Here is a 27,061-nt window from a genome sequence, read left to right as displayed (position 1 = left end):
GCATCTCAAGAGTAGGCATCATCGTACTAAGAGGCTTGGAAGTGTGAAAGCCAAGGGCAGCCGTCACAGAATTAAGGTGGAGACAGACAAGGGAAATGAGATGGGAATATAGGAATAAGGCCAAAACGTGCCTTGTAAGTCAGGCTGCGTTTTGATTGTATTCAGTATGAAGTGGCCGCCATATAAGCTTTTGAGAGTAAAGGGTTATATGCCTGGTAAAAAAAGGTGTTCCAGATCTAGGTGAGCGTTTGTGAGGTAAAAATGAATAAACATAAACAATCGGAGGGCTAGGAACTATGTTGCCATTGGACAGGTTCTCAAATTTCAGGGTACACCAGAATCACCAGAGGCACTTACGATTCTGTGCACAATGTTTATTCCTGGTACTCACCGCCCCCCGGATTCGGATTCTATAGGCTGGGTGCGACACGCACATCTTTTAAAGGCCCCTCTGGTAGCGCTACTGCCAAGGGATGACTTGGGAGTTTAGCTCCCACCATCTGTATCCACTAGCTCCCTCACTGACACAGAAAACGGGCGGTCCTCAATGCTACATAAAGCGCTCTCCCAGGTTCCCCCAAGCTCCCTGTCATTCCGGCCACAGAGGTGATGGTCTCGGCTTCTCACCCCCGCTTGGGCCGGTGACCGTGCCCGGGTGGCCACGCAGTCGGCCGCACCGACCCCAACTGCTCTCTCAAGGGCACCCCAGCACAGCCCGCCACTGCCCAGCCTAGGAAAACCTGCGGTCACCGCTTCCCAGTAATGGTGCACAAGCCTGTGGGCGGGTCTTTATGGTGACAGGCGGATGCCGCGACCAATTACGTCCAGGCGCTTGTTTGTTGCCCCTCCCCTGGGGAATACTTCCGTGACTGATGGTTCCCTCTGGCCGCTGTTACGTAGGAGGAGGGTCAAGTGCTGCAACCCCCCCACCCCCACCACCCCCCGAGCGGAGCTGATTTGATTGGTAGGACGGAGAGCTGCTGTCAAAACGCTCTCGGAAGAACGTACTTGACGGACAGGTGTGGAAACCACTTGGCGCTGAGAGGCTGGGGGAAGCATAAGCCCAGGGGCGTGGGGCAGTGGGCGGAGCCCGACGCCGAGAGCAGGGCGGGGCGGGGAGGGGAGCAGGCTTGGGCCGGGCAGGCTCAGCGGCCGGAGATGCTCTCAGGCCGCCTTGGCCGTCAGCAGCCAGGAGCCTTGTGTTGAAAACATCGAGGTGAGATGCACGGATAGGCTGACTGGTAGGTTCGAGAGGGCGGTGGAGTCCTTAAACTAGGTAGCCGGCGTCCTCGGGTCCGGCATTTGCCCTACCGGGCTCCCTAGACTCCGTAGCAACGGCGGCCGCGCTGGGACACGAGGGCGCGGCCGGGCACCTGTCCGCGTTTGCAGGCACCTGCTGCGCGGGCTGCTGCTGGGCTCCAGGCCAGGTGTTGGCTGGTGTTCTGAGCTGGGCCGGGGTGGGCCGGCCGGGCCGGCCTGAGGGAGGGAGGCGGGCCCGACCAGCCCGTCCGGCCGGGGCCCGCCCTCCCGGCTTCGTCCCCGCGCCCTGGTTGGGGGCTGCGGGTGTGAGTCCCCGAGCCGCGGAGGCTCTCAGCCCCCACCGGAGGGGCTCGAGGGCCAGGGGCCGGCCTTCAGCTAGCTGCGAGGTCGGGACATGGCCCCTGCCTTGCATCACCTCGAGACAGGTTTGTCCAGATTCTCTACGTGCGCGGAGATGACTTGCCGCCCTGGGCGAGTGTGCTGGTCCTGGCTGTCCCAGTGAGCTGGGGCCAGGGCCAGGGCCAAGGCTGCCTTCGTATTTTCTTAGGCCCTACCTCGTAGCCTCTTAACGTGGAATTTAAGGCTGGTTGGCGTGATGTATTCAGTTAGTACCTGTTTAGGGACTATGGCACATAGGAGGAAAGCAGTACCCGACTCCCAGGTTGTGGCTCAGGCCTGTACAGATCGTTAGTAGTCCAAGATACTGACTTATCAGCTGTGTGATATAAAGGCAGGCAATCGTGTTGTGTATATGGCCAAACCAGCAGGAATTCGGAAATTGTTTCCTAGTGACTAGGACATGTCCTATGTCGCTTTCGTATCTTTATCACTACTGTTTGTTAAATGCTATACTGTGCCTGGGTAGACCAGACATCTAATTAATTGGAGTAGTTATTCCTGAGAAATGTGCTACAATTCTCTGGGTTGCTGCTGGAAACATAGGCTGCCAGGGACAATAACTCCTGCTTGAAAATAAGGAGAAATTGGGAGCAAGTTTTGTTCTTAAAGGCAAAGTCAGAACCATTATGTGTTAGCCTTGGAGAAGGGATCTTAGGGGTGACAGATCCACCCCAGTAAATTTACATGGTGATGAGTACTTGCCCTAAGGGAAGGGGTTTCCCTGTTGGATCAGGTCTGTCCTAGATGACAGTGGGGTGCTGCGTGTTACTCTGGATCTGAAACCAACTTTGTTTTCATTTGGGCCAAACAGACACCTGCCCCCACACATTTTTGATGTCCCAACCACTTTCATCTGTGTCATAGTCATCTTTAAAGGCAGATTGCAGAGAGCTCTCAGCAGTAAGTTGCTGTTTATTGGATGTACTCAACAGGTGAGTGGAAAAACCAGGATCCTCATTCCTGTGGTGTAATTATTAGGTGGCATTATGTCTTGTAAAGCAAAACAGCAGTAATTGGCACCAGCTGGGAATGGGAAACCTGGTGCCTATACTACCTGTGGATAGCCTCATAAGAAAATTAATTTTTGCTGATCAGGGACATTTGGTACATTACTCTGTAATGATTTGCTTCTTAGAAATTCAGTAAAATGTTGCTAAGTTTTGACCCTTTTCACCTTCAGTCTTTTGATTGATGTAAGTAGTTCAGAGGAGTACTGCTGTAACAACCAAGCCTAGGGTAGTCCCAAGCAGAGAGGTTGCTGTTCTTACAGCTGTGCTTGCTCCTTTTCCTTTGGCTCTTTGTATTTTTAGTAAATGACCTACTGACTTTGTGACTTCTTGTCACTTTTGCGACATGCTTTCTTGTCCACTAGTGATGCGTCGGTGGAAGATTTGTGTTTTGTGAAATGTCTCCTTTGCAGTTCTCCACTGCATTTTGTATGTATTGCTTGGCATTTCCTTAAATGCCTAATCCTGAGGTTTCCACACTTTAAGTAGTTGAAAAGGTTCCTTGGGGATGATTCTGACAGTACACAATTATCCCTTTCTGTCTTAAATGCTTTGCTGTACCTGTTTTGTTGTTGTTGTTGTTGTTGTTACTTCTTTGGCTACTAGTTTCACTGGAGAGAATGATTTTGTACTTGGGACAGCTCAGTTAAGACACTCTGAAATCAGCCCCCTTGGATCTTTAATTCCCATGGCCCTGATAACAGTGATAGAACTTTTGTGTATGTGGGTACAGTGTATTCTGAACCTGGCTTTCCCAGTAGTCAAATGTCTAGATATTATGTTAATAGCAACTGTTGTAGTCCATCCATATCTTCTGCATTTCTGGCACCAAAGCTAAACTGTGTCATTGAATATTCTGAATCCTGGCCAAGGACTCGGTACACAGATTCCTGTAGGCATTTAAAGGTGGGATAGAAATTGGAGTCAGAAGAGGGAGGGGGTATTGAATGAAACCTTTTCTGAAGACATTTTTTCCCCTAGATTTTTATAACTATTACATAACGTATGTTGTAGTTCTATTTAGTGTCAGGCTTAGTTTGTAACCATTTCAGAAGTCTTAACTGTTGACATTGGTATGTTTGTTTTACCATTTCATTTAAGGTAAAGTGAATTCTGAGAACGAGTTTGATGACACAGACCACTGAATTTGTTTGGAGTACACGTTATGAACCCTTTCTGGAGCATGTCTACAAGCTCTGTACGCAAAGTAGGTATAATTGATAAATTTAGTGAGGAAATGCGTTTGAGTCAGAGGCCAAAATATTTCATACTGAGGTTTCCTATAATCTTAACAGAATTACCTGATTTTTACTTTTGAGAAATAATTATTTCTGAGGCTAATATCGCATCTCAAATAGAAATCATTCTGGTAATCACAGTTCTAAGATTATTTTGATTTAGATTATATTTACACCTGATGAAATTTGTGACACATTACTGTAGTAGGTTTCCTACTAACCTACAAGAGTCTGTGGTTAGAGGAGCCTTGGGAAAGGCCAGCCTAATGCTTGAGGGCACAGGCTCAGTTTTTTAAAATAAAATGTCTTTTTAAATTTCAAAAATAATATATTTTTGGAAAGTTTAAAATATGTAGACAAACATAATGAATATAACCTATAATTCAACCTCTAAGAGAACACTATTAATAATTTTTTCTACACATGATATGCATTTTTAATATAGCTAATTAAATAGCTGTTGACTGTAGTTGAGCCAAAGTACCTATGAGATGGTAGTTTAGTCTCTGACTCATTTAGACCTTTGTCATTAACTAAGGATGACAGTTTATGCTGTTGATAGTCCACATGTGGAAACATATCCATTAGAGCTAAGATCATAATCAGACCCATGCAAAGAGAGAATGAATAGCTTTATTCTTTGTTTCCAGCTGAACTGCTAACAGGTAGTAACTGATTTCAGTCATCTGTACTATTTATTTTGACCTTCTATAGCATCTGAATGCCAGGGGACTTTTCTAGTCTTACATAGTTGTCCAATTGCCTAGTAACTCCTTGCCCTCTTTTCAGGGCCTCCAGGAGAAACCCATTTCTTTCTTTGTTTCATGTAAATCCTATAAATACTGGTTTTGTTATCTTTATAGGATGCAGCGAGTGAGAGTTTTCTTATGCTTTAGTCTTGCTTCAGCTTTGTTCTGCCTGCCTGTCCAAAGGACTTTCAGGTCATTTTGTTCATGATGCTTGAATGTTCTTGTAAAAGCAATTACAGCTTTTAGGTCAAGGACTAAGTGTATCACATGTGCTCTCTGATCTAAGATTCACCCTAACAAATGTTCTCACCACTTCGTCTTGAATAGCGATCTGATGGTGAAGAGAAGACATTAACAGGGGATGTGATAACCAGTCCTCCACGATGTGCTCCAAAGAAACAGCTGCCTTCTATTCCCAAAAATGCTTTGCCCATAACTAAGCCTACATCTCCTGCCCCAGCAGCACAGTCAACAAATGGTACACATGCTTCTTATGGACCCTTCTACCTGGAATACTCTCTTCTTGCAGAATTGTAAGTTCTTAGCAAACTATTTGGCTAAATTTAAAATGATTCTTGAAGGTAAAGAATGAAATGCTGATGGACTCAGTAAATGGCAGCCATTTAATCTTAAAGCCCATACCAGCCTTAATGTGTATTGAATGATAGAGGATATTGCTGGTGATATAATCATTTTTAGCCAAGGCCCGTGTAGTATTATATAAATATCTTGTCCTAAAAGTAATGACTCTTATTCAGAGCTTGGTAAATGAGATTTAAAGGCAAGTGTGCACTTTGATTTCCCTACCTGTTTTGGAGAACAAGAGGAGGAAGAAACTACGATTTATTTAGCACCTTTGGTAGGTCAGAAACTTGTAACTTGATTTTGGTATTCCATTATATGAAGTGAGGAATTCACCCCCTGAAGAGGTTGTTGTAAAAGGCAGTACAGTGGGAGGGTAGCAGTGTTTTCTCTCTTGGGTCAGACCCAGCTTGGAGGCTTATGCTCCATTCTAGTGGTCACCTTGTAAGAGGCATCCTGACAGACTGAGATGGTCCCAATAGGTGGAGGCTAGGAAGCCAGACCTTAGGACTCAACAGTTGAAGGAACTGGAACAGCTAATTTGGAGAAAATTCAGGAAGTACTTATAAAAGCTGTATTCATATATTTGAAGGTCTGTCATTAGGGAATTTGACTTACTCTGTATGACCCCCAAAGGCAGAACCAGGCAATTACAGAGAAGTTGTAACAATTTGTGCTCCATGTAAGAAAGAACTTGACTGGTCACAGAAGTCAATAATTGGACTTCTATCAATAGAGTGTGAGGAGATGAGTACACTTCTGCAGAGTGCCAGGAGTGACAACACAGTGCTTAGCCCAGTGTAGGGGCTCAGATAGTGAATGAATACACACTGGGCATTTTATTTGATAATTTGTTACAAAGACAGAAAGTTTGGAGAATTCTTAATTGCAATCATTTAAAAATTCTTTGTATGTGAAGTTATTTTAAAAGCATCCTTAGGCCGTCCCTCACTGTACTAATGTAATAGTCAGTGACTGGCTGAGCGCTTTGGTAGCAGTGGTCCCTTTAGCTTTGTAATGGAGGCCTTGTGTTTGAGGCTGGGCAGTGAATTCGACAGGCTTAAATCTGCTGTTTGTATTAGAACACAAAATTGCCTTTCTGGCAAACCTCACTGTAGTAGATACATCTACCAACCATGGTGCTGTTGACGTGCTGAATTTTAGTGACTTAAAAATGGAATAACTACTTTAAAATGATTAAAAATAAGGATAGCCAAGTAGGTACTGAAAGCAATCAACTAAGGTCCACAAAGCTACTACTTAATAAAATTCAGGATTGGCAGGTTAATGTGTTTTAAGGCCCCAGGTCAGCATTGTTCCAGGTTCGGTCACAGCTTTACTTATTTAGGCTCAATGCTCAGCTGCAAAGAACAAGCAGAATGGCCATCAGTGGGTGACTGGGTCCCAGAAGAGCAGGAGCAGCCTTTGTGTCAGTGCCCTTGCCTTACCTTGTTTCAGCACCCACCGGTTCCCAACCAAGGCCCACAGAGTTCAAGTGTTTGAATTGTAGGGTGAAATTACAGTACAGTGTGGGCTCACGCTGATGCCTGCTTTCACCAAGAACACTGCAAATCTAAACATGGCCCTCTGCTACATGGACTGATGCGCAAATGTAAAATGTCACCTAAGTTGGCAGTAACATGGAATTGTAATTTGTTCTTAATTACCAAAAATTGTGTTTAAAATTAATTTTGAATGTGTGTGGGTAAGATCTGTTGTTTATAGTCACAAAAGCAGTAATTTTACAAATACTCCCATTTGCCCAAAATTTAATGTCTAGAACTTAAATCAGGTTGCATTATTCAGACTGACTTACAGGTTGGTTTTCAAGATGATATTTTGGGGAAGCTGATAAAGGAGGGAGACTTGATGCTTTGTGTGTCCCTGTTTGGCTTTGATTTCTCAATCTGAGGCCCTTTTTGGCTTCTGTGTTTCTGTGAGCTCCTGTTGTAAAGCCAGTAGATGGGCCATGATTAGGGCCAGGTGAGAGATTGTGATGACTCAGCTATGATTAGGCCGTCAGCTGCCCCTTGAGGGATTATTTCTTCTCTCAAAAACTGAATGTGGAGTGGTTTGATCCATGTGTGTCACTTACATCCATACAATTTCATTATTCTGCCGCTTCTGTTTTAGTACCTTGGTTGTGAAGCAGAAGTTACCAGGTGTCTATGTGCAGCCATCTTACCGCTCTGCATTAAGTAAGGCAAATAATGTAATTTATAGCATATTTGGTCCCTCTGACACAAACATAAGCCTTAAACTGTATTTTTTCCTGCAGTGTGGTTTGGAGTAATATTCATACGGCATGGACTTTATCAAGATGGTGTATTTAAATTTACAGTTTATATCCCTGATAACTACCCAGATGGTGATTGTCCAGTAAGTAGAGTCTGACTTCATTTGTTGGTCAAGGAGAAAGACTTAAAGGGCTTTAAAGATTTCTTGGTTCTCTTCTTGACCTAATACTTTTATGATTTCAGTTTCCTAAAATGTTTTGTCTATTTAGTAGTCTTTCAGAGGGGTTTCTGTGCTGGGTTGTATCTTTTGCCATGCCAGCCTCTGCCTTTAGCTTTGGTTCTCTGCTCAGGTGTGCAGGGGAGGCTGGAATTTAATTATACAGCACTTAACTATGGGGAACAGCAGTCATTGTGATCACTGTGGTGTAGTAGAGAGAGTGACTTTTCACCCTCTTCATTGCAAATTTTAGTTTCAGAGGAAAATGGTGTAGTTAAATATCCCTCTTGAGGCAGCTCTTTGGACTTTAAACAATATGACTGCCTTGTCCTAAAGCTCCTTTTACATTGGGTGTACAGGTCTGATAAGCTCCATTGCTTCCAGTAAAGGAAATGTATCTCTTTAAATACAGCGCTTGGTGTTTGATATTCCCGTCTTTCACCCGCTTGTTGACCCCACCTCAGGTGAACTAGATGTGAAGAGAGCATTTGCAAAATGGAGGTTAGTAAATACTGTGTTTACTTTGATGACATAAGTCGGCAAGAAGAACCTCAGTAATCATGCCATGTTTCCCTTTAGGCGGAACCATAATCATATTTGGCAAGTATTAATGTATGCCAGGAGAGTTTTCTACAAGATTGACACCACAAGCCCCCTCAACCCAGAGGCTGCTGTGCTGTATGTTACTTTGCTTTGTTACTTAGGAGATTTGAAAGTGCAGCTGACTAGGTTGTATTGGTAACTTTATTTTAACTTTTAACACAGGTATGAAAAAGATATTCAGCTTTTTAAAAGTAAAGTGGTTGACAGTGTTAAGGTGTGCACGGCTCGTTTGTTTGACCAGCCTAAAATAGAAGACCCCTATGCAATTAGGTAAGTGTTGCATTGTCTAGATGAGCTGAACTTTGCAGTCCTATGCTGCCATTTGCCAAGTGGTCTTAGAATAAAGATTTCAAAGGAAAGGGTAAAATCTGTTAGCTTACAACACCTTTTCAACTTGTCAGCTTGATACTCTTGGGCTCTTTACAACAATAAACCTTTACATCAACTGGCACATTATGCAAATTCACACTATTTACTGAGTTTGGTTTAAGGATCCTGTAATGTCAGGACTTTTCAGTTGGCAGTTTTAATTGGAGCCCCTCTTAAACTGCTATACCCCTACTGACATTGGTGAAAAGAGGAAAGTGGAATAGTGTTAAAGTGACAAGTGGGTCTCTGTAGGACTATATTTGATCGTGGGAAGAGTTTGTGGAGTACTGAGAAATAAGGAACTGGTGATTTAGGTCTTGGTGATACTGGGATTGCTGGGGAGGTAGTGAAGCATAGTAGTTAAGAACTTGGGCTTTGCAGGAAGACTGGTTTGGCTTCTGCACTTACTGGCTTTGGAGAACTAGAGGAATTACTTAATTTTACTGTGCCTCTCTTTATCTTTAATACTACTACAGAGTTTGTCATGAGGCTGAAATGAGTTAGCCCATGGAAAGTGCTCTCAAAGGGATAGCTGTCATAAGAGAAAATCATTTAGATAACATCTAAATTGTACATATTTTCAACTGATTAAAGACTCCTCTTTAAAAGTATTGTTCCTTGTTTTTTTAGGGGAACTGGCTTAAGGATTAAGTGGATGTTATGCAAATTTAGTAAGCCAAAGCAGTTTTTAATATTTTTCTCTTTTAAGTTTCTCTCCATGGAATCCTTCTGTACATGATGAAGCCAGAGAGAAGATGCTGACTCAGAAAGTAAGTAGATAACCATTTTTTGAAATAATTAACTCATTGTTTCCTTTCTAAAATGTCATTGGGAGATGAGTTTGTACACTGCTGAATTCTCTATCACTCACTTTTTTAATATGTTTTTGATTGTGCCTAGAAGAAGCCTGAAGAACAGCACAATAAAAGTGTTCATGTTGCTGGCCTGTCATGGGTAAAGCCTGGCTCAGTACAACCTTTCAGTAAAGAAGAGAAAACAGTAGCAACTTAAGAGTGGGTGAATCTGGTGCACCACGCACTTTCCTGCCGGACGCAGGCCTCATTAAAGCTGACCAAGGCAGAGGACTGCCTGAAGAGTAAACTGTTTGCACAGCGACTGGCATCAGTGTTGTCTGTGTATGCTTAGGTCCTAACGGCGAGTTTGGGAAACCTCTCTTTAAGTAAGGCATTACTTCTGTCAGAAGTGTCTTTAGGGTGGTTGTCTAGTTCAGCACTCCAAATTTTTGGGGACCTTAAGGCTTAAGTATTTTTCTGAATATAATGCTAAAGGTAAGTTACATTCACTTAAACTAATAGAATAGACAAGAGTTCAACACTATCTGATGATTTTTAAGTCAGTGGTTCCAGTTGTACATATGTCAGCACATGGAGAAGAGAGGAGAGAGCAAGCAGGTTCCAGAGCATACTGGCACTTCCAAGTGAAGATCCTTTGAGCCTCAGTCTTCAGCCTGCTGTCTTAATGATTTACAAACTGCTATTGCTGAGGCACATATTAGGTGAGTGAGAGGAAACCAGAACACTCATTCAGAGCTTTTTTTTTTTTTTAAGCAAATTACTGTATTTTTATGGCAGGAGGAAGAAAGTGTGAAAACGGTTTCTAATGAAGTCAGATATTTAAATGAATGACTAATGTGTTTTGTAGAGATAAAATAAATCGATAAATGATCCTTCTTTGTCATTTATGCAGGGGACTACACACCCTTTTCTCGATATAACTAAACAAAAAGATTAATTTATAAATGCTTTATTGAAAAATACTTATTTTCATACAAAATTACAGTAGCACTAAGTATCTTGAGAGGTTTTATAAATATTTTTGAAGAACACTATTCTAATTGAACAGTGTAAGTTCCATATTTCAGAGCAATATGAAGTTACCTAGTAACTTTGTTTTTATTGATTCAATTTACAATTGAATTTTCTCCCTAATAAGATTATTCATTCAACTTTAAAACCGCTGGAACAATAGTGATTAATAAAAGTATATATGGATAATTCAGTAGCTGTTAAATAACATTTTCTAATTTGTATAAATGGTAGTATGTGCTAATAAAAACCTAAATTCTCCAACCTATTTTTTAAAACCGTCAGCAACACACCCAAATATTTTTATATATCACCTTAATAGACACGTCTTTTGAGTACCTCCTGAAGAGGTCATTATTTTTCATATTATTCCCCTTAATTCAACTTGATTTAAAGTCTTTACTTAGCCAAGTTGATCCCTATTAACAAAAACCGGAGAACTTAAAATGCATGCCCAAAAGGTAGCTACTGGGGCTTTAGCAGTCTAAAAAAAAAGTACAAAAGCTTCAAAGAAGATACTGAATGTTTAGCCTAGAAATTTTGTACTTAATAAAATTCACATTGTAGAAAGTGCCATCACAAATATATAGCAAAATCTGGGTTACAAATCATGCTTTTTACAGCCCTAAAGTGCCACTTCTTATACAAGTTCACTCACACATTGCACACCAAATAATCAAGCATTTATCACACTGTACCACACCTAATGGAGAAAGGGAAAAATTACACAAAAGGAATGGAAGACTTGAGCTGATAACCTAGGACCTCTGTGTTTGGGCTCTCTTCCTTGTTATGTTTTAGGAATGCAAAAATCTCACACTCCTAACAAATGTTTCAAGACAACAAACCTAGTTTTTGCTTTGCTTTTCATGAGGGCCAGACCCGATGAATAAATGGGTAGGAATGAATTGAAGTACAGTTCCTCTGCTGCAGCATGTCAATCTCTTACACATATTTGACCATGCTTTGTTCTCTGCAATACTTATAAAAGCTTTTGCCAGAGTTAAAAAATCCCAGTTTGGAGTCTAAGCAGCCTTGATGGCAAGCACTGAATGGTAGGAAAAAAGACAGTTGGGATGAGTAAAAATACCCTAAAGATACTGGAAGGATTAAGGAAAAGAGCCCCATAATTTAGCATGCATTAAAAGATGCTGCTAAACGGTTTGTGAAAAGACAGTTTTCAGTACAACAGACTAACCTCAGTGGGAACCTCGGTCATTAGCTACATCTTGAAGACGGCGTAGCAAGGCAGAATGATTTTCTGGGCAAATTCTTTTTGCAGGTGATTCACTTCCATCTTCCAAAAGGATCCCTCTCTTTTTGGTTGGAGTCTCTCCTGTCCGTATCATACTGTTAATTTCTCTCAGCCTCTAGAGTGCAGAAAAATATAAAAACCTAAAAATGCTAATATACACAGTTCATTGTTAAGTCAAAGAACCTTAAGTAAGAAGTTTACCTTGACTTTGAACATCTATAAAGAAAAATTACTAAATTATACATACTTCCAGTTTCACCTGTCAGCTGGAAGACAGTGATGAATACCTTTCATGAAGGCAGAGTATTTCCTGTTTTTTGAACAAGCTCCAGAGGTGATTTTGATGGATACTTTTCCACAAAGAATTCACAAATTATTTTTTTACAATAGTTATAAAGCATCACATTGCTATGCCATATTTAATCAAGCTGTACATCTCCATTTTACTTTTTAAAAAAGTAGCCTGATTTTACATATGCTCTTCCGCCAGTCTAGTGTCACTCAATCTGCCATTCTCAACTGTAACTTCACAAGAGAAGGCTTAGTTCCCTAAGGCATCAATTGTAGACAGATCTAAAATGTACCACTCAACAATATCCTTGGGAAAACTGAGAAAAAGGCAAATTATTTTCTACATTCTGTGGTTCACATAAGAAACCCCGATTAAGAACAACACTGCCAGAGTGCCAGACAGACAGGATCTCTGACAGTGCCTTCAGCATTGTTTCTCCAAAGACCCAGAAGTCAGTCACCATGTAGTTTGCTGGTTGATTTGTTGCTTACAAATTTTATTTTCATGCACTGCTTCATGTCCATGTTTACTTAAGGAAAGCATACTGAGCACATTCACATGCATTTATAAGAATTTCAAACATAGGAAAAGTAGAAGAGCATAGTGAATCCTCACATGACCATCACCCCACTACATACACCCCACTACACATGGCCAGTCTCATTTGATCTACACCCTTGTTCATTTCCCATCCCCCACATTGTTTTAAAGCAACTTGTAGATATAATTTGCTCATAATACTCATTTTGAAATAAACTTTTCTGAGGTTTTCAATAAAATCAATGTTCTTTACAAATCTTAACCATCTTGAAGCTTTCTTTTGACTTCTCTTTTACACTCTTGCATCTTTAAAAGTTTGTTCTGCATTTGTTATCTCTAGTCTCCCATTTACTTGAATATTCCTTAAACTTGTTAACTGTATACATTAATTTTATAAATAATTTGTATATATTACACAATGTGTAATATACCTTATCCATAGCACAATATACATTACCATACAGCATGCACTAATTTTGTACATTTGTCATATATATATATAATTTATAACACACAGTATTTTATACACAAAAAATTTTTTAAGTGTACATATTTTAAACACAAATTTGTACTACCCAAAACAATTCATACAGAATTTACACTTAGACTTCTTGTCCTCACCCAGTCCCCAAGGACAGCTACTCTTTCATTCACTGAAAAATCAGGCTGCTGTGTAGACTTACGCTCTTTTTCTAAGAATGGACTCTTAGAAATGTAATACTGTATATTACACAGGGGTTTCAAAAAAAGTTCTCTTTTATCTACTGTTCAGAATATTCAGTCAACATTATGTCTCAGCTTTTCCCCTATCAGTATATATGGATCACATCTCTTAACTGCTATATAGTATTTTATAGTATGTCTATATCATAGTTTAATACCCTGTTGATGTATTATTTCTTTCCACTTGTTTAATACAATAAGCAATGTTACCATAACTTACTGTTCACTACAAAGCCACAGTAATCAAGACAATTTGGTACTGGCACAAGAACAGACTCATAGACCAGTGGAACAGAATAGAGAGCCCAGATATTAAACCAAGCATATATGGTCAAAGTAATATATGATAAAGGAGCCATGGATATACAATGGAGAAATGACAACCTCTTCAACAGCTCGTGTTGGCAAAACTGGACAGATACATGTAAGAGAATGAAACTGGATCACTGTCTAACTCCATACACAAAAGTAAACTCAAAATGGATCAAAGCCCTGAATTTAAGTCATGAAACCACAAAACTCATAGAAGAAAACAGGCAAAACTCTTGAATATAAACATGAGCAACTTCTTCTTGAACATATCTCCCCAGGCAAGGGAAACAAAAGCAAAAATGAACAAGTGGGACTATATCAAACTATAAAGCTTCTGTATAGGAAAGGACACCATCAGTAGAACAAAAAGCCATCCTACAGTATGGGAGAATATATTCATGAATGACATATCCAATAAGGGGTTGACATCCAAAATATATAAAGAGCTCATGCACCTCAATAAACAAAAAACAAATAATCCAGTTAAAAAATGGGCACAGGATCTGAAGAGACAGTTCTCCAAAGAAGAAATTCAGATGGCCAACAGGCACATTAAAAGATACTCCAGGAGGGGCGGAAGATGGCGGCGTGAGTAGAGCAGCGAAAATCTCCCAAAACAACATATATCTATGAAAATATAACAAAGACAACCCTTCCTAGAATAAAGACCAGAGGACACAGGACAATATCCAGACCACATCCGCACCTGAGAGAACCCAGCGCCTCGCGAAGGGGGTAAGATACAAGCCTCGGCCCCGCGGGAGCCGAGTGCCCCTCACCCCAGCTCCCAGCAGGAGAAGAATAGGCAGAGCGGGAGGGAGACGGAGCACAGGACTGCCGAACACCCAGCCCCCGCCATCCGGGCCAGAGTGCAGGGCCCTCGATACTAGGAAAACAGGGCAGCAAGAACAGTGAGTGGGCACCGGACGCCGGGTGCCAGAGGACATAAGAAAAGCACGGGACCATTTTTTTTTGCTTTTTTGCTGTTTTGTTTTGGCGAGCACTTTTTGGAAGCCTTAAAGGGATAGGGACCCCAATACTAGGGAAACAGGGCAGCAAGAACAGTGAGCGGGCACCGGTGGCCTGGCGCAGGAGGACACCAGAAAAGCGAGCGCACATTTTTTTTTTTTTTTTTTTGGCAAGCGCTTTTTGGTAGTCTTAAAGGGATAGGGACCCCAATACTAGGGAAACAGGGCAGCAAGACCAGTGAGCAAAGGCCTGAGGCTGGCACCGGAGAATAAAAACGAGCGACCCCCTTTTTTTTTTTTAATTAAAAAAAATTTTTTTTTTTTTTTGGTGGTCGTTGTTTTGTTTTGGCGGGTGCTTTTTGGAAGTCTTAAAGGGGCAGGGCGGGACACTTAATCCAGAGGTAGGGAATCCGGGGATCTCTGGGCACCCTAACCCCTGGGCTGCAGGGAGCAGGGAGGCCCCTTATGGAGATAAATAGCCCCCCAGCAGCTCCTGCTCCAACGCGACTCCACCACTTTGGAGTAGCTGCCCGAGCCAGGCCACGCCCACAGCAACAGCAGAGATAAACTCCACAGCAGCCAGGCAGGAAGCAGAAGCCCTGTCTGCGCGCAGCTGCCCAGCACAAGCCACTAGAGGTCGCTGTTCTCCCAGGAGAGGAGGGCCACAAACCAACAAGAAAGGAAGTCCTTCCAGCCGTCACTCGTCCCAGCTCTACAAACTATTCCTATCACCATGAAAAGGCAAAGTTACAGGCAGACAAAGATCACAGAGACAACACCAGAGAAGGAGACAGACCTAACCAGTCTTCCTGAAAAAGAATTCAAAATAAGAATCATAAACATGCTGACAGAGATGCAGAGAAATATGCGAGAGAAATGGGATGAAGTCCGGAGGGAGATCACAGATGCCAGGAAGGAGATTACAGAAATGAAACAAACTCTGGAAGGATTTATAAGCAGAATGGATAAGATGCAAGAGGTCATTGATGGAATTGAAACCAGAGAACAGGAACGCATAGAAGCTGACAGAGAGAGAGATAAAAGAATCTCCAGGAATGATACAATATTAACAGAACTGTGTGACCAATCCAAAAGGAACAATATCCGTATTACAGGGGTACCAGAAAAAGAAGAGAGAGGAAAAGGGATGGAAAGTATCTTGGAAGAAATAATTGCTGAAAACTTCCCCAAACTGGGGGAGGAAATAATCGAACAGACCACGGAAATACACAGAACCCCCAACAGAAAGGATCCAAGAAGGACAACACCAAGACACATAATAATTAAAATGGCAAAGATCAAGGACAAGGAAAGATTTTTAAAGGCAGCTAGAGAGAAAAAGGTCACCTATGAAGGAAAGCCCATCAGGCTAACATCAGACTTATTGACAGAAACCCTACAGGCCAGAAGAGAATGGCATGATATATTTAATGCAATGAAACAGAAGGGCCTTGAACCAAGGATACTGTATCCAGCACGACTATCATTTAAATATGATGGTGGGATTAAACAATTCCCAGACAAACAAAAGCTGAGGGAATTTGCTTTCCACAAACCACCTCTACAGAACATCTTACAGGGACTGCTCTAGATGGGAGCACTCCTAGAAAGAGCACAGCACAAAACACCCAACATATGAAGAATCGAGGAGGAGGAACAAGAAGGGAGAGAAGAAAAGAATCTCCAGACAGTGTATATAACAGCTCAATAAGCGAGCTAAGTTAGGCAGTAAGATACTAAAGAGGCTAACCTTGAACCTTTGGTAACCACGAATTTAAAGCCTGCAATGGCAATAAGTACATATCTTTCAATAGTCACCCTAAATGTTAATGGGCTGAATGCACCAATCAAAAGACACAGAGTAACAGAATGGATAAAAAAGCAAGACCCATCTATATGCTGCTTACAAGAAACTCACCTCAAACCCAAAGACATGTACAGACTAAAAGTCAAGGGATGGAAAAACATATTTCAAGCAAACAACACTGAGAAGAAAGCAGGGGTTGCAGTACTAATATCAGACAAAATAGACTTCAAAACAAAGAAAGTAACAAGAGATAAAGAAGGACACTACATAATGATAAAGGGCTCAGTCAACCAAGAGGATAAAACCATTCTAAATATATATGCGCCCAACACAGGAGCACCAGCATATGTGAAACAAATACTAACAGAACTAAAGGTGGATATAGACTGCAATGCATTCATTCTAGGAGACTTCAACACACCACTCACCCCAAAGGATAGATCCACTGGGCAGAAAATAAGTAAGGACACAGAAGCACTAAACAACACAATAGAGCAGATGGACCTAATAGACATCTATAGAACTCCACATCCAAAAGCAACAGGATATACAGTCTTCTCAAGTGCACATGGAACATTCTCCAGAATAGACCACATACTAGGCCACAAAAAGAGCCTCAGAAAATTCCAAAAGATTGAAATCCTACCAACCAACTTTTCAGACCACAAAGGCATAAAACTAGAAATAAACTGTACAAAGAAAGCAAAGAGGCTCACAAACACATGGAGGCTTAACAACATGCTCCTAAATAATCAATGGATCAATGACCAAATCAAAATGGAGATCCAGCAATATATGGAAACAAATGACAACAACAACACTAAGCCCCAACTTCTGTGGGACACAGCAAAAGCAGTCTTAAGAGGAAAGTTATACCAATCCAAGCATATTTAAAAAAGAAAGAGCAATCCCAAATGAATGGTCTAATGTCACAATTATCAAAATTGGAAAAAGAAGAACAGATGAGGCCTAAGGTCAGCAGGAGGAGGGACATAATAATGATCAGAGAAGAAATAAAATTGAGAAGAATAAAACAATAGCAAAAATCAATGAAACCAAGAGCTGGTTCTTCGAGAAAATAAACAAAATAGATAAGCCTCTAGCCAGACTTATTAAGAAGAAAAGAGAATCAACACAAATCAATAGTATAAGAAACGAAAAAGCAAAAATCACGACGGACCCCACAGAAATACAAAGAATTATTAGAGAATACTATGAAAACCTATATGCTAACAAGCTGGGAAACCTAGGAGAAATGGACAACTTCCTAGAAAAATACAACCTTCCAAGATTGACCCAGAAAGAAACAGAAAATCTAAACAGGCCAAGTACCAGCAACGAAATTGAAGCGGTAATCAAAAAACTACCAAGAATAAAACCCCGGGGCCAGATGGATTTACCTCGGAATTTTATCAGACATACAGGGAAGACATAATACCCATTCTTCTTAAAGTTTTCCAAAAAATAGAGGAGGAGGGGATACTCCCAAACTCATTCTATGAAGCTAAACTAATATCACCCTAATACCAAAACCAGGCAAAGACACCACCAAAAAAGAAAACTACAGACCAATATCCCTGATGAACGTAGATGCAAAAATACTCAACAAAATATTAGCAAACCGAATTCAAAAATACATCAGAAGGATCATACACCATGACCAAGTGGGATTCATCCCAGGGATGCAAGGATGGTACAACATTCGAAAGTCCATCAACATCATCCACCACATCAACAAAAAGAAAGACAAAAAAAACCACATGATCATCTCCATAGATGCTGAAAAAGCATTTGACAAAGTTCAACATCCATTCATGATAAAAACTCTCAGCAAAATGGGAATAGAGGGCAAGTACCTCAACATAATAAAGGCCATCTATGATAAACCCACAGCCAACATTATATTGAACAGCGAGAAGCTGAAAGCATTTCCTCTGAGATCGGGAACTAGACAGGGATGCCCACTCTCTCCATTGTTATTTAACATAGTACTGGAGGTCCTAGCCACTGCAATCAGACAAAACAAAGAAATACAAGGAATCCAGATTGGTAAAGAAGAAGTTAAACTGTCACTATTTGCAGATGACATGATACTGTACATAAAAAACCCTAAAGACTCCACCCCAAAACTACTAGAACTGATATCGGAATACAGCAAAGTTGCAGGATACAAAATCAACACACAGAAATCTGTGGCTTTCCTATATACTAACAATGAACCAACAGAAAGAGAAATCAGGAAAACAACTCCATCCACAATTGCATAAAAAAAAAATAAAATACCTAGGAATAAACCTAACCAAAGAAGTGAAAGACTTATACTCTGAAAACTATAAGTCACTCTTAAGAGAAATTAAAGGGGACACTAACAGATGGAAACTCATCCCATGCTCGTGGCTAGGAAGAATTAATATCGTCAAAATGGCCATCCTGCCCAAAGCAATATACAGATTTGATGCAATCCCTATGAAACTACCAGGAACATTCTTCAATGAACTGGAACAAATAATTCAAAAATTCATATGGAAACACCAAAGACCCCGAATAGCCAAAGCAATCCTAAGAAGAATAAAGTAGGGGGGATCTCACTCCCCAACTTCAACCTCTACTATAAAGCCATAGTAATCAAGACAATTTGGTACTGGCACAAGAGCAGAGCCACAGACCAATGGAACAGACTAGAGAATCCAGACATTAACCCAGACATATATAGTCAATTAATATTTGATAAAGGAGCCATGGACATACAATGGCGAAATGACAGTCTCTTCAACAGGTGGTGCTGGCAAAACTGGACAGCTACATGTAGGAGAATGAAACTGGACCATTGTCTAACCCCATATACAAAAGTAAACTCAAAATGGATCAAAGACCTGAATGTAAGCCATGAAACCATTAAACTCTTAGAAGAAAACATAGGCACAAACCTCTTAGACATAAACATGAGTGACCTCTTCTTGAACATATCTCCCCGGGCAAGGAAAACAACAGCAAAAATGAATAAGTGGGACTATATTAAGCTGAAAAGCTTCTGTACAGCAAAAGACACCATCAATAGAACAAAAAGGATCCCTACAGTATGGGAGAATATATTTGAAAATGACACATCCGATAAAGGCTTGACGTCCAGAATATATAAAGAGCTCACACGCCTCAACAAACAAAAAACAAATAACCCAATTAAAAAATGGGCAGAGGAACTGAACAGACAGTTCTCCACAAAAGAAATACAGATGGCCAACAGACACATGAAAAGATGCTCCACATCGCTAATTATCAGAGAAATGCAAATTAAAACTACAATGAGGTATCACCTCACACCAGTAAGGATGGCGGCCATCCAAAAGACAAACAACAAATGTTAGCGAGGCTGTGGAGAAAGGGGAACCCTCCTACACTGCTGGTGGGAATGTAAGTTAGTTCAACCATTGTGGAAAGCAGTATGGAGGTACATCAAAATGCTCAAAACAGACTTACCATTTGACCCAGGAATTGCACTCCTAGGAATTTACCCTAAGAATGCAGCAATCAAGTATGAGAAAGATCAGTGCACCCCTATGTTTATCGCAGCACTATTTACAATAGCCAAGAATTGGAAGCAACCTAAATGTCCATCGATAGATGAATGGATAAAGAAGATGTGGTACATATACACAATGGAATACTACTCAGCCATAAGAAAAGGGCAAATCCAATCAGTTGCAGCAACATGGATGGAGCTGGAGGGTATTATGCTCAGTGAAACAAGCCAAGCGGAGAAAGAGAAATACCAAATGATTTCACTTATCTGTGGCATATAAGAACAAAGGAAAAACTGAAGGAACAAAACAGCACCAGAATCACGGAACTCAAGAATGGACTAACAGGTACCAAAGGGAAAGGGACTGGGGAGGATGGGTGGGTAGGGAGGGATAAGGGTGGGGGGAGAAGTAGAGGGGTATTAAGATTAACATGCATGGGGGGGTAGGAGAAAAGGGAGGGCTGTACAACACAGAGAAGGCAAGTAGTGATTCTACAACATTTTGCTATGCTGATGGACAGTGACTGTAAAGGGGTTTATAGGGGAGACCTGGTATAGGGGAGAGCCTAGTAAACATAATATTCGTCATGTAAGTGTAGATTAGTGATACTAAAAACAAAACAAAACAAAACAAAACAAAAAAAAAAGGGCAATTCCTGTGTGGTAACCTCCAATGAGTTCTACACAAGGGTATAAATGGCATATAAAAGTGTAGGCAAAGGGTCTGTTTGCGTCTATACAGAAGATCAAAGCCTAATTGGACTACCCCGAAAATGAACTAAGATACGATATGAAAGAGAACTTCCAACATCAGCACTCTCTGGAAGACTCATGCCAGAAGATGATCATCAAAAAACCCCAACAAAGATCCACGCACTGCTACAGCTGTAGATGCACTCATCCCACCAGCTCCTGGACTTGCCATGGGAATGAAGGAGATATCTAAGCTGGCCTGTGCATACAGTAAAACAACAAATTTGACTGGATCTATACTGTTGGAACTCAACCAAGAATTAGGAGAAGTGCAAATTGTAGCGCTCCAAAATCTTACAACTACAGACTATTTACTGTTAAAAGAACATAAGGGATGTGAACATTCCCCAGGAATGGGTTGTTTTAATTTGTCTGATTTCTCTCAGACTGTTCAACTTCAGTTGGACAATATCCACCATATCATAGATAAGTTTTCACAAATGCCTAAGGTGCCTAACTGGTTTTCTTGGTTTCACTGGAGATGGCTGGTAATTACAGATATGCTTTAGTTATGTAACTATACTCCTATTATGTTAATGTGTGTGCACAATTTAAGTAGTAGCTTAAAACCTATACGTGCTGAAGTTACTCTACAAGAAGATATGTCAAAGAAATAATCAATCTTCCCATGTTTTCTTCCGCCTGCTACTTCTATAGATTTTCTTCTTCCTTCCTAATTACAACCCTTAAATAGAATTCGTGCCTCATATCAAATTTACCAAGTATCATAATTCTTCCAAGTGGTAAAGATACCTCAAGACAAATGCTGGGCATAGAAGCCACAGGGCATAAATATGCAAAGAAATAAAAAGCTCACCATTTCAAACAATAAGGCTTCTCTCTCACTTACCAACTTTACATTTCCCTGTATGGCCCCGGAAGATGACTGGTTAGCCAGAGACGGGTAAGATTCCTCAAGGGAGGAACAACCTAAGACAGGCACAGTCGCAGGGGTGTCATCAGGTGAGAAATTGGGGATCAACAGAGGTGAGGCTTAGAACCTCACCCCCCCGTTCTGAGAGAAATCTTCTGCATACGTGGATGTTTTATTGCCCTTGTCTAGCTCGGATTAACACATAGTCTACAGGCACACACCTGATCATCTACATTTGCTCTCTTACAACACTAAACTATGTTTTCTACCTTTATCTTGTATCTACCTACCACTTCAGCATTTTATTAAAAATAATAATAATAAAGAGAGAAATGTGGTATCCACATATAAATCAAGTATAAAAACCAAATGAGTATTCATATTTGAACTGACTGTTTAGAGTTCATAATGCATGAGCAAAACCGAAAGTTTCTGTGATGACTGCCCTTGTACTGTTCACTATGTAACTTATTCATTATGTAAGGATTTGTTCTCCATGTAAGAACTTGTTTGTTATGCCTCAGAAGATTGGAGACTGACGAAAATTAGGCTTGGGGTGGATTAATGATTGTGCATTGAGCATTGACTCCCCTATACAGAATTTTATTGTCGTTAACAACCATTTGATCAGTAAATATGAGAGATGCCCTCACAAAAAAAAAAAAAAAAAAAAAAAAAGGACAGACTTCCAATGGTAAAATAAATAAGTAACCGGGATGTAATGTATAGCATAAGGAATATAGTCAAGATATTGTAACAGCTTGGTAGGGTGATAGCTGGAACCTAGAATTATGTATATAAATGTTTTATCACTGTGTTGTACACTTGAAAGTAATGTAATGTAATACTGTGCGTCAACTACCCTTCAATAAATAAAAATTATCTAAAAAGAAAAAAAAAAAAAAAGATACTCCATAACACTAATCATCAGAGAAATGCAAATTAAAACCGCAATGAGATACCACCTCACACCAGTTAGGATGGCCAACATCCAAAAGGCAGACAACAACAAATGTTGCCAAGGATGTGGAGAAAGGGGAACCCTCCTACACTGCTGGTGGGAATATAAACTAGTTCAACCATTGTGGAAAGCAGTACGGAGGTTCCTCAAAAAACTCAAAATAGAAATACCATTTGACCCAGGAATTCCACTCCTAGGAATTTACTCTAAGAGTGCAGAAGCCCAGTTTGAAAAAGACAGATGCACCCCTATGTTTATCGCAGCACTATTTGTAATAGCCAAGAAATGGAAGCAACCTAAGTGTCCATCAGTAGATAAGGATAAAGAAGATGTGGTACAAATACACAATGGAATATTATTCAGCCATAAGAAGAAAACAAATCCTACCACTTGCAACAACATGGATGGAGCTAGAGTGTATTATGCTCAGTGAAATAAGCCAGGCGGAGAAGGACAAGTACCAAATGATTTCACTCATCTATGGAGTATAAGAACAAAGCAAAAACTGAAGGAACAAAACAGTAAACTCACAGACCCCAAGAATGTACTAATATTTACCAAAGAGAAAGGGAAAAGGACTGGGGAGAGTGGGTGGGAAGGGTGGGTTAAGGGGATTAAGGGTCATTACGATTTGCACACATAATGTAGGAGGGGCGGGGCACAGGGAAGGCAGTATAGCACAGAGAAGACAAGTAGTGACTCTATAGCATCTTACTTTACTGATGGACAGTGACTATAATTGGGTATGTGATGGGGACTTGATAATGGGGGGAGTCTAGTAACCACAATGTTGCTCATGTGATTGTATATTAATGATACCAAAAAATAATAATAATTTATTGTTCAACAAGCTCTATCAGGTCACTGAAACTGCCCTGACAGATGTCACAAATGGTCAGTCAACTGAATTATCTTGTGTGGTATTTGGTAATTCTTTTCTCATGGTAGTGTAAACGTTAGGATATTACAGGTTGGTTGTAGACCCATGATACTTTGTGCTTTGTAATATTCTTCCTTGATCTTAGCTATCACCTATTAGGTCATGATGACAAATCTTTATCCAGCCAACAGTCACTGCTATCATTTATTAGAGAAACTCCCAATTCTGTGCTAGAATTTGGAAACCTCCCCAGGTGGTAAGAATGAATGTACAGGCAGGATTGAAAGCCACTGATGAAGATACTTAACTTTTTTTGCCCAAATTGTCATTTTCGCTAAGGCTTACAAACAGTAAAACCCTTTCAAGTGTGTATATAGTTCTGCATGTTTTGACAAATACACAGTCATGGAGCCACCACCAATAAAGCTATAAAACAGTTCCTTCACTCCAATAAGTTCACTAACCCACCTCCAAGCAACCACTTATGATATTGCCTGTCGCTACAGTTTTGCCTTTTCCAGAATGTCATCATTATATGAGTAGCCTACTAAATCTAGTGTCTTTCACTTAAGCATTAATGCATTGAGATTCATCTGTGTTGCTCAAGTGTATCAATAGTTGGTTCCTTTTCATGACAAAGTAGTAGTCCATTGTGTGCATGTACCACAGATTCATCCATTAACTAGTTGAAGGACATCTGGGTTACTTCCCATTTGGGGCAATTAGGAATAAGGTCATTATAAACATTCATGTACATGTTTCTGTATAAGTTTTCATTCCACTTGGGTAAATATGTGTGAGAGTACTGGTTATATGGTAAGGGTATGTCTAACTGTTGTATAAGAAACTGAACTGTTCTCCAGGTATAATGGCTATGCTAGCCATTCTGCATCCCCACCAGGAATATACAGAAGTTCTAATTGCTCCACATCATTTCCAGAATTTGTTATTGTCATTTTTAGATTTTAGCCATTCTAATATGCATGTAATGGATGAAGTGTATTCAAATCTGCCCACTTTTAAATTTGGTTGTTTTTCTTTTGGAGTTTTGATAATCCTTTATATACAGTAGATACAAATCTTTTATCAGATATTGTAGATACAAATCCTTTATCAGATAGAGATTTGTAAAAATTTTTCCTAGTCAGCTTTTTCCTCTTTTTAAGAGCAGAAATTAATTTTGATGAAATCCAATTTACCAATCTTATGATTCATGCTTTTGATGTATCTAAGAAATCTTTGTGTAATCCATGTTCACAAGATTTTCTCCTAGAAGCTTCAGTGTTAGATTTTAGATCTGTGGTTCATTATCAGCTAACTTTTGTGTGTGACAGAGTATGGGTGCAAACTTTTTATTTTTGCATATGGATATCAAGTTGTTTCAGCAGCATCTGTTGTAAAGATTATCCTTTTTCCCACTTGAATTGCTTTTGTACCTTTGTTGAGAATCAGTTGGCCACATGGTTTGGTCTATTTCTAGATTTTATTCTATTGATATTTATGTATTTATATATTTAGGACTATACTTCCCCAATAACACGCTGTCTTTTATTGTTCTGAAATCAATGAGTCCTCTTACATTTTCATTTGTTTTAATTATTCTATTTGGGGGTTTTAATTATTCTATTTGGGTCTTCATATAAATTTTGGAACCAGTTAGCTTATGCAAATAATTCTGCTGGGATTTTGACAGGAATTGGGTTGAATTTACAGATCAAGTGGAAGTAAAATGGACATTGAGAGACTGTTTTCCAATTTATGAATATATTTCCAATTTTTAGGATACGAGTATTGCACATTTTTTGTCACACTTATTCCTAAGAATTTCATTTTTAATGCAATAGGGTTTTTAATTATTTTTACTTCTGACTACTCATTGCTAGTATATAGGAATACATTTGATTTTTGTATATTAATCATGTAACCTTGCTAATCTTATTCCAGTAACTGTAGATTTTGAGATTTTTCTGTGTAGAAAATCTTGTCATAAGTGGAGATAAGTTTTTTTTCCTTTCAGTCTGTATGCCCTCTTTATCTTGCCTTACTGTGTATGTGAGGACCTAAAGTTACAAAGTTTTGAATAGGAGTGGTGAGAGCAGAAATCCTTACCTCATACCTGATTGCAGAGGGAAGGCACTCAAGCTTTCGTCATTAAGTAAGATATCAGCTGTAGATTTTTTTGTGTGTATGTTCTTTATAAGGTTGAAGAAGTTCCCTGAGGGATTTTTATCATGAATAAATGTTGGATTTTGTCATGTCTTTTCTTCAACTACTGATGATGATTTATCATCACTTTTTAGAAGAGTTTTCTATAGAATTGGCATTATTTCTTCCTTAAATGTTTGATAGAATTTACCAGTGCAGCCATCTAGGCTTATTGTTTTGAGAGAAGTTTTTAAAAGTATAAATTCAATTTGTCTAATGGATATAGGCTATTGAGACTACTTTTGAGAGTTCTAGGTTTTTATCTGCATTATCACATTTATTGGCAGAAAGTTTTTTCATCCTCCATTATACTTTTAATGTCTGTCAGACCTCTACTGATTTCTCTTATTTCTGACATTGGTAACATCAGAGTTGGAGCAATTTTTTAAATCTTCTCAGAAAAACTCTAGCTTTTAATGGCCTTAATACTCTCTATTTTTAGTTGTCTATTTTGTTGATTCCTGCTCTTTCTCCAGTTGCTTAGGGTGAAATCTTAGGTCACTAATTTGAAACCTTCTTTTCTAAACAGATATTTAGTGCTACAAATTTCCATCCTAGTACTGTTTTCACTACATCCCACAAATTTTGATATGTTGAGTTTTCATTTAGTTCAAAATACTTTAGAATTTATTTCTTCTTTGACTCGGAAATATGCAATTTCGTTTCCAAATATTTGGAGGTTTTCCAGATATCTTTCTCTTGATTTCTGATTTAACTGTGTTGTGCTCAAGAAAATACAGCATTGGAATCCTTTAAAATTTACTGAGGCTTGTTTTATGTGCAGTTGATGCTGTTGGAGTGTTTTGTAAATGTCAGTTTGGTTGATAATGTTTACATTTGAATATCCTTATGGATTTTCTCTACTTGTTCTATCAGTTATGTTGAAACCTTCACAATAAATGTTTTTATTTAGGATTATATATCCTATCATTAGAAATTACCTTTATCATTGGTAGTATTCTTTGTTCTGAAATATATTTTCAGATGTTAATAGTAATGATACTAATGTAGCCACTCCAGCTTTCTTTTGATAAGCTTTAGCACAGTATCTACCTTTTCTACCCTTTTACTTTTTTAAAAAAAAGCTTTGTTAGGGTATAATTTACAAGCCATATAATTCAATCATCTGAAGTGTATAAATCCATGGCTTTTAGTATGTTCCCAGAGTTGTGCAACCATCACCACATTCAATTTTAGGACTCTTTCATCACCCCAAAAAGAAACTCTCTACCAATTACCAGAAATCTCCATTCTCTGTAACCCTAGGCAATCACTAATCTATTTTCTGCTTCTGTAAATTTTCCCATTCTGGACATTTCATATAGATGGAATCGTACAATATTTATCCTTTGGCTTTTTTCACTGAGCATTATGTTTTTAAGGTCCATCCATGTTGCTGCATGTATCAGTACTTCTTCATATACATTTTATCTATTCACCAATTAATGGGACATTACACTATTTGTGTCTTTATATTTAAAGTG

At 39.6% G+C, this 27,061-nt stretch overlaps 2 protein-coding genes across 9 annotated transcripts in view; one reads left to right on the top strand and one right to left on the bottom strand.

Annotated features, from left to right (window-relative positions):
* The first annotated feature begins 980 nt into the window (after nt 1–980).
* Nucleotides 981–10,347, top strand: AKTIP (AKT interacting protein). Of its 7 annotated transcripts, XM_057493074.1 has the most exons (11): nt 1,398–1,685; nt 2,471–2,591; nt 3,768–3,873; nt 4,981–5,186; nt 7,369–7,433; nt 7,514–7,614; nt 8,102–8,190; nt 8,269–8,367; nt 8,455–8,562; nt 9,371–9,431; nt 9,562–10,347. In XM_057493074.1, the coding sequence occupies exons 3-11, from the start codon at nt 3,832–3,834 to the stop codon at nt 9,670–9,672; spliced, it is 882 nt and encodes a 293-aa protein (XP_057349057.1). In that variant the 5' UTR covers nt 1,398–1,685; nt 2,471–2,591; nt 3,768–3,831; the 3' UTR covers nt 9,673–10,347. The 7 variants fall into 7 exon arrangements, with proteins under 7 accessions (XP_036736895.1, XP_036736896.1, XP_036736892.1 ...); XM_036881000.2 differs by lacking the exons at nt 1,398–1,685; nt 2,471–2,591 and adding an exon at nt 981–1,019; XM_036881001.2 differs by lacking the exons at nt 1,398–1,685; nt 2,471–2,591 and adding an exon at nt 1,084–1,216 and having other exon boundaries at nt 9,565–10,347.
* The window catches only part of RBL2 (RB transcriptional corepressor like 2), a 78,512-nt gene continuing 54,779 nt past the window's right edge, over nt 3,329–27,061 (bottom strand). The window contains exons 22-23 of one of the 2 annotated variants that reach the window (XM_057493072.1): nt 11,686–11,857; nt 3,329–3,556 (exon numbers count right to left, since the gene is read on the bottom strand). In XM_057493072.1, the coding sequence (XP_057349055.1) occupies nt 11,687–11,857 (171 nt within the window). In that variant the 3' untranslated portion in view covers nt 3,329–3,556; nt 11,686. Of the gene's footprint in view, nt 3,557–10,409; nt 11,536–11,685; nt 11,858–27,061 lie in introns of those variants that run through there. The other variant, XM_036881058.2, reaches the window with a different exon arrangement.

The sequence above is a fragment of the Manis pentadactyla genome, chromosome 15 (assembly GCF_030020395.1).
Source record: "Manis pentadactyla isolate mManPen7 chromosome 15, mManPen7.hap1, whole genome shotgun sequence".
Classification (NCBI taxonomy): domain Eukaryota; kingdom Metazoa; phylum Chordata; class Mammalia; order Pholidota; family Manidae; genus Manis; species Manis pentadactyla.
The sequence above is the reverse complement of the archived record's forward strand: the minus strand, read 5'-3'. Positions and strand labels throughout refer to the sequence as shown.